At 45.4% G+C, this 13290-nt stretch overlaps 1 protein-coding gene across 3 annotated transcripts in view; it reads right to left on the bottom strand.

The window, feature by feature from the left end:
* Positions 1-1272: 1272 nt before the first annotated feature.
* The window catches only part of TBPL1 (TATA-box binding protein like 1), a 99852-nt gene continuing 87834 nt past the window's right edge, over positions 1273-13290 (bottom strand). The window contains exons 7-8 of one of the 3 annotated variants that reach the window (XM_030198461.1): positions 4068-4114; positions 1676-1777 (exon numbers count right to left, since the gene is read on the bottom strand). In XM_030198461.1, coding sequence (XP_030054321.1) covers positions 1766-1777; positions 4068-4114 — 59 coding nt within the window. In that variant the 3' untranslated portion in view covers positions 1676-1765. Of the gene's footprint in view, positions 1778-4067; positions 4115-4893; positions 5106-13290 lie in introns of those variants that run through there. The other 2 variants (XM_030198460.1, XM_030198459.1) reach the window with 2 other exon arrangements.

The raw sequence follows: 13290 nt of genomic DNA on the forward strand, positions 1-13290 counted from the left end.
GCTGAAGCTGCGAGTTGCCAAGCGACAGCCCAGAACTCTTAATGATTTAGAGATGATCTGCAAAGAGGAGTGGACCAAAATTCCTCCTGACATGTGTGCAAACCTCATCATCAACTACAGAAGACATCTGACCGCTGTGCTTGCCAACAAGGGTTTTGCCACCAAGTATTAGGTCTTGTTTGCCAGAGGGATTAAATACTTATTTCCCTCTGCAGAATGCAAATAAATTCATATACTTTCCACAATGTGATTTTCCGGATTTAATTTGTGATGTGCTATCTCTCACTGTTACCAATAACCTACCCTTCAATTATGGGCTGCTCATGTCTTTGTCAGTGGGCAAACTTACAAAATCAGCAAGGGATCAAATACTTATTTCCACCACTGTACTTTATTTACTGAGTGAACAATTTTCAGCCCAGAGAATTCATCCATATTGCTTTCCCAATCTGTTTGTATCCCTCCCTTGGCTTCAAATAAAAGCACCATTTTTAGTCTGCTTTTTTTTCGTTTGCAAAATGATACATACTATACTTAGGGCCCTGTTTACTAAGCTGCGGTGTAGGCGTCAGTGGCGTTCCTAAGCTGCCTGACACCCGGGGCAGATCGCCGATGCACTCCCCCAGGTGCAGCGCAGCCCTCCCCCCACCGGCGAAATTACACCCTCCCCCCTGGATGCATTTTTACCTGCTGGGGGGGGGGGGGGGGGCACGCACCTGTTGGCCGAGTCCGCTCGTTCCCTCCCTGCTGCTTCCTCTGCCCCGGAACAGGAAGTAACCTGTTCCGCGCAGAGGGAGCAGCTGGGAGGGAACGAGTGGACTCAGCCAACAGGCGCGCGGCACAACCCCCCCCCCCCCAAGGGCCTGCACCCAGGGCGGACCGCCCCCACCGCCGCCCCCCCTTGGTACGCCACTGGTACGCGTGCAATCTTTTTAACGTGCGCTAATGCTAGAGACACCCATTGGAATATAATGAGTGTCTCGATCATCAGCGTGCACTAAAGTTAGTGAGTCTAAAGTGCAGCTTAGTAAACAGGGCCCTTAGTTCTATCTAGATTTATTCTTTGGGGGTAAAAAAAAAAACTTGAATTGTGAGCACACTAGAGACAAAGAAAGTACCTGCATATAATAAATGTAAACCACTATGGCTGTATCACTGAAAGGCAGTATATCAAATCTATAACCCTTTAGCATCTTTTATTAAGGCTAGTCCTGTATGTTTTACCAGTGTAAGAACTTAAACAGGAATTTTAAGTTATGTACAAAAATGCCAGAGATTTTCCAATCTTTTATTATTACACATCTGAGTGAAAAAAGAGAACTTGTACAGCTTCTTTGGTGCCCATATTCAGCATAAAAAATGTAAAAGACTATTCACAAATAAAAACACACAAGCTCCAATAAAATGTTTAACATTAGTGCACATAGTCACAGCTCTGCTTATGAGTACACAGGAATTACTGAACAAATAAATAGTACGTCCTTTAAAAAGCAGCAGATTCACTTCTTGTAAACATGTTTTCCTGCAAAAGTAATGTACAAAACAAAATCCGAAGAGGCTGGCGTTCAGACTGCAGCTGTGAAGAAGTAAAATGGAGTCTGTATTCCTCAATTAAAATTGGTCCAGTTTTTTTTTCCTTTAATCCAATCTGCAGTAGCATTTACAAAGGTGTTAGGTTAAAGAACCTAAGTAGGATTGTATAAGATTTCTTTCCTGCATTCAAACACAAATGGATAAATCTGCTCCACAGCGTTGGCAACCGACTTTACGTTCGGACCTGAAGTACCGGAAAAAAAAACTGAATTAGTGTTCAGTAATATTTCTGGTTGATATCTGGTTCTAATATATTAATAAATATTAAATGCAAAAAAAAAGCCTCTCATTACGTCTGGGTATTTGAGTACCATTCTGGTCATCTCCAACACCATTAAAAACATAGATTTAAATAGCTGGCTTGTAGTAAACTGTTCTGTATCTGGATGATGCTGTCATCACACCATGGATTCAGCATCATGGCAGAATATATCATATCACATCATCTTACAATTAATAAGTACAAAACCACCACCAACACAGGAGACTTTGCATATTTATTTCAAGCTGTGTTTTTTTTTTCTTTTAAAAAGTATTATTTGCTTCACAGCACGGCAGTGGAAGTGAAGGCTTTTCTGACAAACACTCCAAGGAATGACTGTAAAGACAAGAACAATTAGCTGGTATTATACCAGATAGTTAATGGATACAATACTTTTTCCACTTAATTTGGGCCTTTTCAAATATTAAAGCTGTACTGGGCTCTTCTCAGCTAGCAATAAGCCCTTTTGTTATGAGGTTAAGAAGTTTGTTGTTGCAGTAAATATTACAGGCCTCAAAAATAGGGGAATTAAGTAATAAATCAACACTGAAAATAAAATAATGTTTACTTAGGGCCCCTTTTACAAAGGTGCGGTAAAAGGGGCCCTGTGGTAGCATCAGCACATGGATTTGCCATGTGCTGAGGTCCCCTTTTATCGCAGCGGGTAAACGGCTTTAAAAAAATAAAAGAAAGAAATGGTCATGTGGAAAGTGTGGCCATTTCCTGGGGAAGTCCTTACTGCCACCTATTTAGAAGGTGGTAGGGGCTCCCACATTAAAAAAGAAAAAAATATTTTTTAATCGCTGGAAAATGACACACACTGGGGGCAGGCACTACCACCGGACTCCTGAGGTAGCCCAGCGGTAGTGCTGAAATGACACGGCAAAGTGGCAATATGTATACCGTTGCTTTGTAAAAGGGGCACTTAATTAGTCTATCATCTTCTTATAGTTGCAGATAGGACCTAACCCTATTGGCATAAGGATAATTCACATACGTAGCCCAGAACACAGTCATACCTTAAATATATAGCACACAACAAAATGTTTAAGAGCATGGAAAGTTCTACAATTAAACAATGGTTTTAGGCAGTGGTGTGCTGGTAAATGTTTAACAACGGGCTCTCTCTCTCAAACCCCCCCCCCCCCCCCCCCCCCCCCACTGTATACATGAATGTACCGTATGTGTAGCAACCAATTTACCAATAATATTAAAACATACAATATTCTTTAATGTAAATTCCATATGGCCAATTGAATTTCCCAGAATGCTTTGATTGATTTTTGCATAACTCTTGTATCTGTAGCTAACCTATGTTTGCTATTCACTTAAGATTTAACAAATGGAGTTGCATCCCAATCTGATAACTCTTTTCCCAATAAATTTATCGACATAAAATGTGCTATATTAGACCTGCAAATCAGGGAGAAGAAATGAGTCTTGAGAAGGGACAAGATGACAGGGAGAGTCTTGGGGAAGTTCTGGGATGCTGGTAGGTCCAGATGAACACAGAAAAAACTTGTTCCAAAAATAAGGATGAGCTTAGAAAAGTTGAAAAGGATTTCATCCCTACATACAAAGAAAACCAACATTTTGATCTAAGAACACGCCAGTAAGTGTATGACTACGAGCCTCTTGTTGACCACCTACATGCCCAGAGTCTTCCAAGATGTCCAAATACCACCTCCTCCTCCCTTCAATAATTCAGCACATCTGCATTTGCTCTCTGCCAGGCTGAAGCAGCAAGCCTCACTGTGACACAGCATGGGCCAGCTGCATGTGGAGGCCGTCACAGACGTGTCAATAGATCAGGTGACCTCTGATGGTGCTGGCCAGTGCACGTGTCAGTGTGAGTCTTGCTCTATCAGTCTAGGCAGAGAGCAAGTGTGGCTGCACTGAATTACTGAAGAGAAGAGGAAGTGGTACTTGGGTATCTTTGAGGACTCTGGGTAGGAAGATGATCACCGAGAGGCTCATGTACTCCCGAACCTCGCGGACCTACACGGGGTTCCCGCTGATTCTTGCAAACCTCATTCCTGTGCAGTGGCTTGCCGTGGCCTAACAACTGGCTCGCAAAATTCGTGGAAACTTAACAGCTGGCTCCAGCACACCACTGGTTTTAGGGAATTATTTTGCTCTTTGATAAAGCAGCACACTTCTAAACAGGAAATATTCCAATATTATTAATTTACATTATTCTAATTTCACATACCTTAGGCATTTGCCAGATAAGTTTACAGGTCTTTGCTTTCTCTCTCCCTAAAGCAGACAAGTGAAGACGAGGATCGAGTCAAAGCTTGATTTGAACAATCTTGAAATTACATGTGAATTTAGATACACTGTCTGCTGCCCTAGTTTTTATCATGGGCAAGGGCCTTCTGGATCATCTGAGATCTTTGCACTACAATCACTTTACAATTTACATATACAAAAAATGTTTGACTTACCAACCTAATAAGGAAGGCTTTAAAAGTACCTTTATCAGGGAACAGAGGTAAGATGGGCATGCAAAAATTACAATTAAATCCTGGGAATGGGGAGAGATAAAGTTCTGTTATTAAATGCTGGAATACTGAAGCAGTAAGAGATTGGAAGACAACAATATCATCAGATATAAAATGGAAGGCTGTGAAATGGGGAGATCAAGGCAAGTGGTCAAATAACAATGGGACAACTGATACAACTTCTATAGGGGAACAAATAAGAAATAAATAAAGGTAAAGGAACAACTTTGAAAGTCATGTGTACAAATGTTCACAGTCTACCCAACAAATTCACAAAGGGAAGCAGGAAAAGAAATAGGGAAGCAGGAAAAGTAATAAGGCAGGCAAAAACTTAAACAGATGCTTATACTGCCAGTCAAAGGAAGGAGATAAAACTTTCCTTAGATATCTGAGAAAAAGAAGACCAAAATGGAAATAGTAAGCATCAAATAGACCAATGCAATTAGTGAACAGGAGGATCACAAGAAGGCAGACCTCTTGAACAAACAATTACTTTTGTTTAGCATTCACAGTAGAAAATGAGGTTTTATAGGCTAACGGACAAGGGCAAAAGAGAAAAAAAAACTTTACAAAGTGAACACATTGCTATTTACTAAGGACGCAGTATTCAAAATGTGACCACAACTAAAATTAAAGAAGGCCATATGATCTGATAGAATTCTCCTCAGAATAATGAAGAACAAGATGAAACCTTGTTAACCTACCCCAAAGTTCCAAGAGACTAGAGAAGTAGAGTGGCATCACATCTGTTCAAGTGTGTGAACAAGGAGGAAGAAAAACAAAACAAAACATAAAAACTATAGAACTCTAAACACTGTTGGCAAATAAAATAATGGAATCACTGTATCTTGATATTAGTGTGTTTCAGAACAACATGGTTACAACAAGAGAAAATACTGCCAAACAAGTTCTTTGATATAGTGACCAGTGGTGGATCAGGGAGATGCAGTACTGATGGCCTATCTGGATTTTAGTAAAACCTTTGACAAGGTTCCACACAGAAGACGGGTAAGCAAGTCAGTCAGTCTGGGAGTTGAAACAAATTATAAACAGGGTGAGAAATTGATTGAGCAACAGAACTTGGAAAGTGGTAGTCTATGGGGTCCATGCAGATCAAGAGAAGGTCAGAGACTGATTGAATGGAGTTTCAAAATGATTGGCTGCTTTTGAATATAAAAGGATTAGTTGTGCAAGTTGATTTTCTTTCTCTGTTGGTGGAGCTGTGTGCTTGTTGACATGCAAGTATTTTTTGGTTCGCAGGGATATGGATATGTCTTTATCCCCCAGATTCCTTATAGTGCGACTGGATTTGCATGCGCAACTAAATTAGCTTAACAAGCCAATCAGCACTGATAATTGAACCTAACAAGCAATTATTGACACTAATTAACATTAATTATAATTTATGAATAAGCTGAAAGGGCTGAACTTAGGACCGAAAGTGGTAAGCTGGATAAGAAACTGGTTGACTGACAGGTGGCAGAGGGTGGTGGTAAATGGAATCCGCTCGGAAAGGAAGGTGAGCAGTGGAGTTCCTCAGGGGTCAGTGCTGGGGCCTATTCTGTTTAATATCTTTGTGAGAGATATTGCTGAAGGGTTGGAAGGAAAGATTTGCCTTTTTGCGGATGACACGAAGATAGCCAATAGAGTGGATACCCTGGAGGGAGTAGAAACGATGAGAAGGGGTCTCTAAAAGTTAAAAGAATGGTCGAGGGTGTGGCAGTTAAAATTTAACTGGGGAATTAATAAAAGTTCTGGTTTCTCAATTGGTAATGCTCAAAAAAATATAGAAACCTAATTCATTTATCAAAAACATGTAAATAACTATATTTTTTTATATATGTATGTGATAGTGCTCAGTACTGGGTGCATATCATTGAGCTAGTGGATAACTCGTTAAATAGCACCTACGCCCACCATCATTGCACTGTGCGTCCCTACCTCCCTACCACTTGCTTTTGTTTTGGTTAATCACAGACCTCTCCACTGTACTATGACATTAACGATTTTTTATATATCAGTGAGAGACCTCTACGTTATGCTATAACCTTAAGAATTTATGGTATCTCTAAAAATTCAACTTATCTTGTAGGGGCGTGCTGTCTCAAGCTCTCTTTTGTAGTGCCAATTGGTGGGTCGTGGCTCAAGTTGTTGTTCTTTTTTTCTTTGCTTTTTTGAAAATGCTCCCCAGTTCCACCTGTGAATAACATAGCGCTGCACGCTGTGCTCTCTATCTTGGTTCTCACACTCCCGCTCCCTACAAGCTCACGTTCCGCTATGCGCGTCTTCACAGGAACGATTCACTAAAATAGAGAAATTTAAGAACAATATTTTCCCTTCACATCATATCCATTTAGTTTTCCTTAGTACGTAGAGGTCTCTCACTGATATATAAAAAATCGTTAATGTCATAGCACAATGGAGAGGTCTGTGATTAACCAAAACAAAAGCAAGTGGTAGGGAGGTAGGGATGCAGAGTGCAATGATGGGGCGTAGGTGCTATTTAATGAGCTATCCACTAGCTCAATGATATACACCCGATACCGAGCACTATGACATACATATATAATATATTTATTTACAAATGAATTAGGTTTCTATATTTTTTTAAGTTAAAATTTAACGTCAAGAAGTGCAGAGTGATGCATTTGGGGTGCAGAAACCCAAAAGAGAGATACCGAATAGGAGGGGAGAGATTAGTAAGCTTGACTCAGGAGAGAGACCTTGGGGTGTTGGTGTCCAAGGATCTGAAGGTGAAGAAACAATGTGACAAGGCGACGGCCGTGGCCAGAAGGATGCTAGGCTGCGTAGAGAGGTGTATAACCAGCAGAAGAAAGGAGGTGTTGATGCCCCTCTACAAGTCATTGGTGAGGCCCCACTTGGAGTATTGTGTTCAGTTTTGAAGGCCATATCTTGCTAAAGACGTAAAAAGACTGGAAATGGTGCAAAGAAAAGCTACAAAAATGGTATGGGATTTGCAATGCAAACCGTACGAGGAGAGACTTGCCGACCTGAACATGTATACCTTGGAGGAGGAGAAACAGGGGTGACATGATACAGACGTTTAAATATTTGAAAGGTATTAATCCGCAAATTAACCTTTTCTGGAGACAGAAAGGTGGTAGAACTAGAGGACATGAATTGAGGCTGAAGGGGGGCAGACTCAGGAATAATGTCAGGAAGTATTTTTTCACAGACAGGGTGGTGGATACGTGGAATGCTCTCCCGCGGGAGGTGGTGGAGATGAAAACGGTAATGGAATTCAAACATGCGTGGGATAAACACAAAGGAATTCTGTTTAGAAGGAATGGATCTATGGAATTTTAGCGGAGATTGGGTGGCGACACCGGTAATTGGAGAGTAAAACTAGTGCTGGGTGGACTTCTACGGTCTGCACCCTGATGGATGGGCTGGACATTAGTTAACTTCAGAACTTTTAGTACAGGAATAGGGCTGGGCAGACTTTTACGGACTGTGACCTGAGAAAGGCAGGAACAAATCAAACTCGGGTACACATATAAAGTATCATATACCATGTAAAATGAGTTTATCTTGTTGGGCAGACTGGATGAACTGTTCAGGTCTTTATCTGCCGTCATTTACTATGTTACTATGTAAATGTCTAAGCGTATTCTATAAAGTAGTGATGTGCATAAATTATAAGACATGGATTTGAAAAGGGTGAGTGGCCATGGGTGGGTCATGGGCAATCCTAGAATTTATATGCCCTGTTATAGAACATGCCTGTTCTGCACATAATTTAGGTGGAGGCTTTTATACCAGGTTTTTTTTTGCATAAATGGCTGCGACTAAATGTAGTCACAGAAAACGGGTGTTGGGCGTATTCTATAAACACCTAGATTTAGGTGTATGCTATAAACTGCACCTAAATTTAGGAATGGTTTATAGGATATGCCCAAGCGTAGGTTTTTTTATTGCACCATTTTTTTTTTTAGGTATGATATATAGAATCTGACCCTATATGTATGTTTGTTTGAAAATTGTTTTTTTAAATAGTGTATGAAATAAGGTGTTTTATTTTTCATAAAGCACAGAACTATAAATACAGAGAAATTTTAAAGCGTCCATGAAAAAGCCCTGTTAGGTGAGTGTTTTTTTAATAAATTGTTTTGTGGATTCGCTTTTTTTTTCCTATTTGTATGAATACAGCAAAATATGTAATAAAAGTTCTTTAGTTGTTGTAACAGCATTAAAAAATATTATTAAACTATATAAAGGATTTATTTCTATACCGCTCTAAACATTGTAATCCTTGATATGCCCATCTCAGCTTGGATCTGTCAGGGCATGGATATACCAATTCTAGGGCCGTCAGGATTAAAGAAAAACAAAAAGCTAAGTAAGCCTACCACCACTTTTGGTCTGCTCTAGATAGACAACACCTCTTGAAATTCAGCCTGCACAAAGCTGCTGTTTTCTATCTGGTTCTCTCTTATGTTTCAGGGTACAAAAGGGTTTATACATACCAGAAGACTTTTCACCCAGAGGGCTGAGAAAGTGAATGATACATACCTGTAGCAGGTGTTCTCCGAGGACAGCAGGCTGATTGTTCTCACGACTGGGTGACGTCCGCGGCAGCCCCCACCAACCGGAAAAAAGCTTCGCGGGACGGTCGGCACGCAGGGCACGCCCACCGCGCATGCGCGGCCGTCTTCCCGCCCGTGCGCGACCGCTCCCGCCAGTTGAATGACTAGCAAAAGATGAAACACGCAACTCCAAAGGGGAGGAGGGAGGGTAGGTGAGAACAATCAGCCTGCTGTCCTCGGAGAACACCTGCTACAGGTATGTATCATTCACTTTCTCCGAGGACAAGCAGGCTGCTTGTTCTCACGACTGGGGTATCCCTAGCTCTCAGGCTCACTCAAAACAAGAACCCAGGTCAATTGAACCTCGCAACGGCGAGGGTACAACAGAAATTGACCTACAAAGAACAACTAACTGAGAGTGCAGCCTGACCAGAATAAATTCGGGTCCTGGAGGGTGGAGTTGGATTTACACCCCAAACAGATTCTGCAGCACCGACTGCCCGAACCGACTGTCGCGTCGGGTATCCTGCTGGAGGCAGTAATGTGATGTGAATGTGTGGACAGATGACCACGTCGCAGCCTTGCAGATCTCTTCAATAGTGGCTGACTTCAAGTGGGCCACCGACGCTGCCATGGCTCTGACACTATGAGCCGTGACATGACCCTCAAGAGTCAGCCCAGCCTGGGCGTAAGTGAAGGAAATGCAATCTGCTAGCCAATTGGATATGGTGCGTTTCCCTACAGCGACCCCTAGCCTGTTAGGGTCGAAAGAAATAAACAATTGGGCGGACTGTCTGTTGGGCTGTGTCCGCTCCAAGTAGAAGGCCAATGCTCTCTTGCAGTCCAATGTGTGCAACTGACGTTCAGCAGGGCGGGTATGCGGCCTGGGGAAGAATGTTGGCAAGACAATTGACTGGTTAAGATGGAACTCCGACACCACCTTCGGCAGGAACTTTGGGTGGGTGCGGAGCACTACTCTGTTGTGATGAAATTTGGTATATGGAGCATGAGCTACCAGGGCTTGAAGCTCACTGACCCTACGAGCTGAAGTAACTGCCACCAAGAAAATGACCTTCCAGGTCAAGTACTTCAGATGGCAGGTATTCAGTGGCTCAAAAGGAGGTTTCATCAGCTGGGTGAGGACGACGTTGAGATCCCATGACACAGTAGGAGGCTTGATAGGGGGCTTTGACAAAAGCAAGCCTCTCATGAATCGAACGACTAAAGGCTCTCCAGAGATGGCTTTACCTTCCACATGATAATGGTAAGCACTAATCGCACTAAGGTGATTCCTTACTGAGTTGGTCTTGAGGCCAGACTCTGATAAGTGCAGAAGGTATTCAAGCAGGTTCTGTGCAGGGCAAGAACGAGGTTCTAGGGCCTTGCTCTCACACCACACGACAAACCTCCTCCACTTGAAAAAGTAACTCTTTTTAGTGGAATCCTTCCTAGAGGCAAGCAAGACCCGGGAGACACCCTCAGACAGACCCAACGCAGTGAAGTCTACGCCCTCAACATCCAGGCCGTGAGAGCCAGGGACTGAAGGTTGGGGTGCAGCAACGCTCCGTCGTTCTGCGAAATGAGAGTCGGAAAACACTCCAATCTCCACGGTTCTTCTGAGGACAACTCCAGAAGAAGAGGGAACCAGATCTGACGGGGCCAAAAGGGCGCTATCAGAATCATGGTGCCGCGGTCTTGCTTGAGCTTCAGTAAGGTCTTCCCCACCAAAGGCATGGGAGGACAAGCATACAGGAGGCCGGTCCCCCAATGGAGGAGAAAAGCATCCGACGCTAGCCTGCCGTGTGCCTGAAGTCTGGAACAGAACAGAGGCAGCTTGTGGTTGGTCTGAGAGGCGAAAAGGTCCACCGAGGGGGTGCCCCACGCTCAGAAGATCTGGCATGGAGCGACCACTCGTGCGGTTGCATGACTCTGCTCAGTCTGTCGGCCAGACTGTTGTTTACGCCTGCCAGGTACGTGGCTTGGAGGAGCATGCCGAACCGACACGCCCAACGCCACATCCCGACGGCCTCCTGACACAGGGGGCGAGATCCGGTGCCCCCCTGCTTGTTGACGTAATACATTGCAACCTGATTGTCTGTCCGAATTTGGATAATTTGGCAGGACAGCCGATCTCTGAAAGCCTTCAGTGCGTTCCAGATCGCTCGGAGCTCCAGGAGGTTGATCTGCAGATCCTTTTCCTGGAGGGACCACAGACCCTGGGTGTGAAGCCCATCGACATGGGCTCCCCACCCCAGGCGAGATGCATCCGTCGTCAGCACTTTCGTGGGCTGCGGAATTTGGAATGGACGTCCCAGGGTCAAATTGGTCCGGATGGTCCACCAGAGCAGTGAAGTGCGGCAACTGGTGGAGAGGCGGATGACATCTTCTAGATTCCCGGTGGCTTGGAACCACTGAGAAGCTAGGGTCCATTGAGCAGATCTCATGTGAAGACGAGCCATGGGAGTCACATGAACTGTGGAGGCCATATGACCCAGAAGTCTCAACATCTGCCGAGCTGTGATCTGCTGAGACGCTCTGGTCTGCGAAGCCAGGGCCAAGAGATTGGTGGCCCTCGCTTCGGGAAGGTAGGCCTGAGCCGTCTGGGTATTCAGCAGCGCTCCTATGAATTCCAGAGACTGAGTTGGCTGGAGATGGGACTTTGGGTAATTTATCACAAACCCCAGCAGCTCCAGAAGTTGAATAGTGCACTGCATGGACCGGAGGGCTCCTGCTTCCGAGGTGTTCTTGACCAGCCAATCGTCGAGATATGGGAACACGTGCACTCCCAGCTTGCGTAGGTAGGCCGCTACCACCACGAGGCACTTGGTAAACACTCGTGGGGCAGAGGCGAGCCCAAAGGGCAGCACACAATACTGAAAGTGCCGTGCGCCCAGTCGGAATCTGAGATACTGTCTGTGAGCTGGCAGTATCGGTATGTGAGTATATGCGTCCTTTAAATCCAGGGAACATAGCCAATCGTTTTTCTGAAGCATTGGCAGAAGGGTGCCCAAGGAAAGCATCCTGAACTTTTCTTTGACCAGGAATTTGTTCAGGCCTCTCAGGTCTAGGATGGGACGCATCCCCCCTGTTTTCTTTTCCACAAGGAAGTACCTGGAATAGAATCCCTGCCCTCCTGCCCGGGTGGTACGGGCTCGACCGCATTGGCGCTGAGAAGGGCGGAGAGTTCCTCTGCAAGTACCTGCTTGTGATGGGAGCTGAAGGATTGAGCTCCTGGAGGACAATTTGGAGGCAGGGAGGCCAAATTCAGGGCGTATCCGCACCGCACTATTTGGAGAACCCACTGGTCGGAGGTTATGAGAGGCCACCTTTGGTGAAAAAATTTTAACCTCCCTCCGACCGGCAGATCGTCCGGTACGGACACTTGTAGGGCGGCTATGTTCCCGTGGATCCAGTCAAAAGCCCGTCCCCGGCTTTTGCTGTGGAGGCGCAGGGGGCTGCTTAGGCGCACGCTGTTGACGAGAACGAGCGCGCTGGGGCTGTCCCTGTGCCTGACGAGGCCTTCGGGCCGGCTGGTTGTACCTACGCTTTGCAAAAGAATAGGGTGCAGCCTGCCGGGCCCGGGAAAAACGTCCACCTGTTGAGGTGGATGCTGAAGGCGCCCGGTGGGAGAGCTTGTCGAGAGCGGTTTCCCGCTGGTGCAGTTGGTCCACCATCTGCTCGACCTTCTCACCAAAAATGTTATCCCCCCGGCAAGGGACGTCGGCCAGTCTCTGCTGGGTGCGGTTGTCCAGGTCAGAGGCACTCTGCCATGAGAGCCTGCGCATCACTATACCTTGGGCCGCAGCACGAGATGCCACGTCACAGGTGTCAAAGATACCCCTGGACAGGAACTTTCTGCACGCCTTCAGCTGCCTGACCACCTCCTGATAAGGCCTGGACTGCTCCGGCGGGAGCTTCTCGACCAGGTCCGCCAGTTGTTGCACATTGGTCCGCATGTGAATGCTCATATAGAGCAGGTATGACTGGATGCGGGTCACGAGCATGGAGGATTGGTAGGCCTTCCTCCCAAACGAGTCCAGAGTGCGAGACTCCCGCCCCGGGGGCGCCGAGGCGGTATCCCTCGAACTCCGTGCCCTCTTGAGAGCAGAATCCACGACCGCCGAGTCATGGGGCAATTGTGGCCGCATTAGCTCTGGGTCAGAGTGGATCCTGCACTGGGACTCTGCTTTCTTGGGAATGGTGGGGTTAGTTAATGGTCGCACCCAGTTCCGAAGCAGCGTCTCCTTAAGGACATTGTGCAGCGGCACCGTGGAGGACTCTCTAGGTGGTGATGGATAGTCGAGGACCTCGAGCATCTCGGCCCTCGGCTCTTCCACAGAGACCACGGGAAAGGGAATGCTAATAGACATATCCCGCACAAAGG

The sequence above is a fragment of the Microcaecilia unicolor genome, chromosome 3 (genome assembly GCF_901765095.1).
Source record: "Microcaecilia unicolor chromosome 3, aMicUni1.1, whole genome shotgun sequence".
NCBI lineage: Eukaryota > Metazoa > Chordata > Amphibia > Gymnophiona > Siphonopidae > Microcaecilia > Microcaecilia unicolor.